At 34.4% G+C, this 2,935-nt stretch overlaps 1 protein-coding gene across 1 annotated transcript; it reads left to right on the forward strand.

The window, feature by feature from the left end:
- The first annotated feature begins 718 nt into the window (after positions 1-718).
- On the forward strand, positions 719-2,681 carry LOC143528997 (uncharacterized). The gene is made up of 4 exons (XM_077024888.1): positions 719-881; positions 1,575-1,633; positions 1,733-1,914; positions 2,288-2,681. The coding sequence occupies exons 1-4, from the start codon at positions 725-727 to the stop codon at positions 2,358-2,360; spliced, it is 471 nt and encodes a 156-aa protein (XP_076881003.1). The 5' UTR covers positions 719-724; the 3' UTR covers positions 2,361-2,681.
- The last annotated feature ends 254 nt before the right edge of the window (positions 2,682-2,935 follow it).

Here is a 2,935-nt window from a genome sequence, read left to right on the forward strand (position 1 = left end):
TGCCAACCTATTTATCCGAATATCCTTAATTACATTATTTCGAGTACATTATTTGGTCTGCTCTTAACTACCTAATTGACCCGAACAACAATTTGGGCATAGGTGCCCTTAGGGTGAGTTTGATTAATCAAATGGTATATGAAAAAGTAGAAACCCCTTAGCATTGTCCAGTTTCAAGCCTAAATTATTGATTAAATTTTCAGACCCACATTTATTAAGTGGTAAATGTTAAAAATTGATTAATCGAAACTGATCGCTGACAATCTTCCATAATCGATAGTTTCGATTTAGGTATGGTTAGGCCCAAAACCGAACCAAATAACAGGGGAAACCCTTTGTTGTCCACATTTGGCTGGTAGGGGTGGTAAACAAGTTCAAAACCGACGAGCAAACATACCCGAAACCAGAAACATACTGAACAAGTAATGTGGGTGAGCATCTATACATGTACATGAGACGAGTATGTAATTAATTTGCTAATTAAACAATTATAGCATGAGTTTGCTTTTAGTTGATATCTGACTCGATTACCTGAAATCTAGATACACACTTATCCAAATCATACTTCCACATTTTTTTTAGTTTTTATATCATAACTAAAATAGTAATATACACTGTAGGATCCGAATGGGTATTTAAACCCGGAATTAAGCCTCGTCGTCTTCAAGTTAAAACATTGCTTATCAACGATAGCAGTGTGTAGAATCAATCGATTAATTAAAAAATGTGGAAGCTGATTTATGGCGTATCATTATTATTATTAGTAGTAGTATGTTCAAGAGCAGAACAGCTGAGCGCTAAGGAGTGTGAGGATCTAGGGTTTACAGGTCTCGCCCTCTGTTCCGATTGTAACGCTCTCGCTGAATACCTCAAGGACCAAGGTTAGCTTAATCTCTTTCTACGATTACATATTATTATTATTATTATTAGTATTATTATACATGTAAATTGTTGTATTTCGACGGTGTTTGTTTCCGTTTTGAATTTGATTTACGAGATTTTGTAATTCAATACTTCAATTTCAGTAAAATCGGTTCATATTTGTTTCTGGTAGTTCTAGGGTTTTGATAACCCTAATTCAATGCATAATTATGAACACTAATATTTGATTCCAACACTTGCTTTAGTCTCTTTTGCTGTTAGTGATCTGAAACTCTAATTTAATGCATTGTCATGTTTTTTATTCCTAAATTAATAATACTGAACAATGTTGTAGAACTCGTTGCTATATGCTAGTCGGGTGGCGGGTACTGACTCCAGATTGAAACTTTTTATATGAAAATTTTACATAAATACTTAAAAGTTCACGTAGTATAGTTCAATAATAAACAATTAAACATAAACATAACAAACCATTGAGAAAAACAGGTTAAAACTAAGGTCAGGTTGTCTTCCAAAAATATCCGATTTGGGCCGACTAGCGATTGGTTGCACCAGCTAGCTTGAAATTAATCAGTAACCCACCGATTAGCGGACGATTAGTCCCAATTTTTACCCTAATTTAATGCATAATCATGTTTTTGATTTCTACATTAATCTAAGTGAGCTACTTACACGTGTTTGATCCATTGCAGAACTGCTGACTGATTGCAGAAAATGCTGTTCTGAGGATTCTGATGACTCTACCAGCAAGGTGTCAATTCTATACTTTCTGTTATTCAATATTGTTCTTTGAAGGTTTATTTTTTTTCTTTCATATGAAGTGTTTGTGTTTAACTATAATGGATTACAGATTGTCTACTCTGGTGCGATTGTGGAAGTATGTATGAGGAAACTCGTGTTCTATCCAGAGATTGTTAGTTTCATTGAAGACGAGAAGGAAAAGTTTCCGTCTGTTAAAGTTGAATATGCGTTTAACGCGCCACCAAAGCTAATCATGTTGGATGATGCTGGACAACATAAAGAAACTATAAGGTGCGTTTGTTGTTTAGTTCTTTATATGCTCCAGTAACGTTTTATGTGATAAAATTGGTTGATTTTTGGAAAACCATTTTTATTTTTAACATTTGCATACATAAACAAGTAGCAAATAGTAAAGAGAACTTAAAGAAAGTTGAAAGGGTCAAAGGGCTTTATGATTGTGCCGTTATGTATGTATAAGTTGCCAAATATGATCACAAAAGTTTCGGTCTGTTTGACTCTATTTCTCTTTTTAGCGAATTTATTTATTTTACCCATTTGACCTATCAAAGATAAGTATGTGAAATTGTTACATCTAATTAAGTTGTCTGCATTGTGCTACTTGCTTGAAACTTTTAAGGCCTTATGCTGATGTTATTTTACGCAGAATTGACAACTGGAAGCGTGAACATATACGCGAGTTCTTGAAGGAGAAGCTGAAGCCAGCATCAGCAATTTGATTGGTTGGTTGGGTTTGTTCTTGACATTACTAATTATACCAGTCTGGACAATTTTCATAACGTTTTATTTTCGCAACTTGTAGAACAATTATTTCTACCTTTTTATTATATGATTCAGTTCTGTACTACTTTATATACATGAGTGATATTTTGTCGTAGCAATATTTGTTGTCATGTGGATTTGATGATATCCCTTGTAAGCGTTTACAAAAACATGTAAACTAAACCGTAAGCACGTGCAACCTTGCGTTATCTCTGGAACATGTGGTAGTCCTTTACGCACACTTAATTTAGGCAATAATCTACTTGAGTTGTCATGTGGATTTGATGATACCCCTTGTAAGTGTTTACAAAAACATGTAAACTAAACCGTAAGCACGTACAACCTTGTGCTATCTTTGGCAACATGTGATAGCCATTAACATGTGATAGCCATTTATGCACGCTTTATTCAGGCAATAATCAACTTGAGCAAACCAAAGAGTGAGTTAACCAGTGAGCTTAATTCGAAATTTAACGAGCCAACTCAACTCGTGTATTTACTACGTGGTTTAGAGGGAGCTTTCTTTGAGCGA

The sequence above is a fragment of the Bidens hawaiensis genome, unplaced genomic scaffold, assembly GCF_021521415.1.
Source record: "Bidens hawaiensis isolate Kalapana, Puna unplaced genomic scaffold, B.hawaiensis_p1.1 tig00008407_1, whole genome shotgun sequence".
Taxonomy (NCBI): domain Eukaryota; kingdom Viridiplantae; phylum Streptophyta; class Magnoliopsida; order Asterales; family Asteraceae; genus Bidens; species Bidens hawaiensis.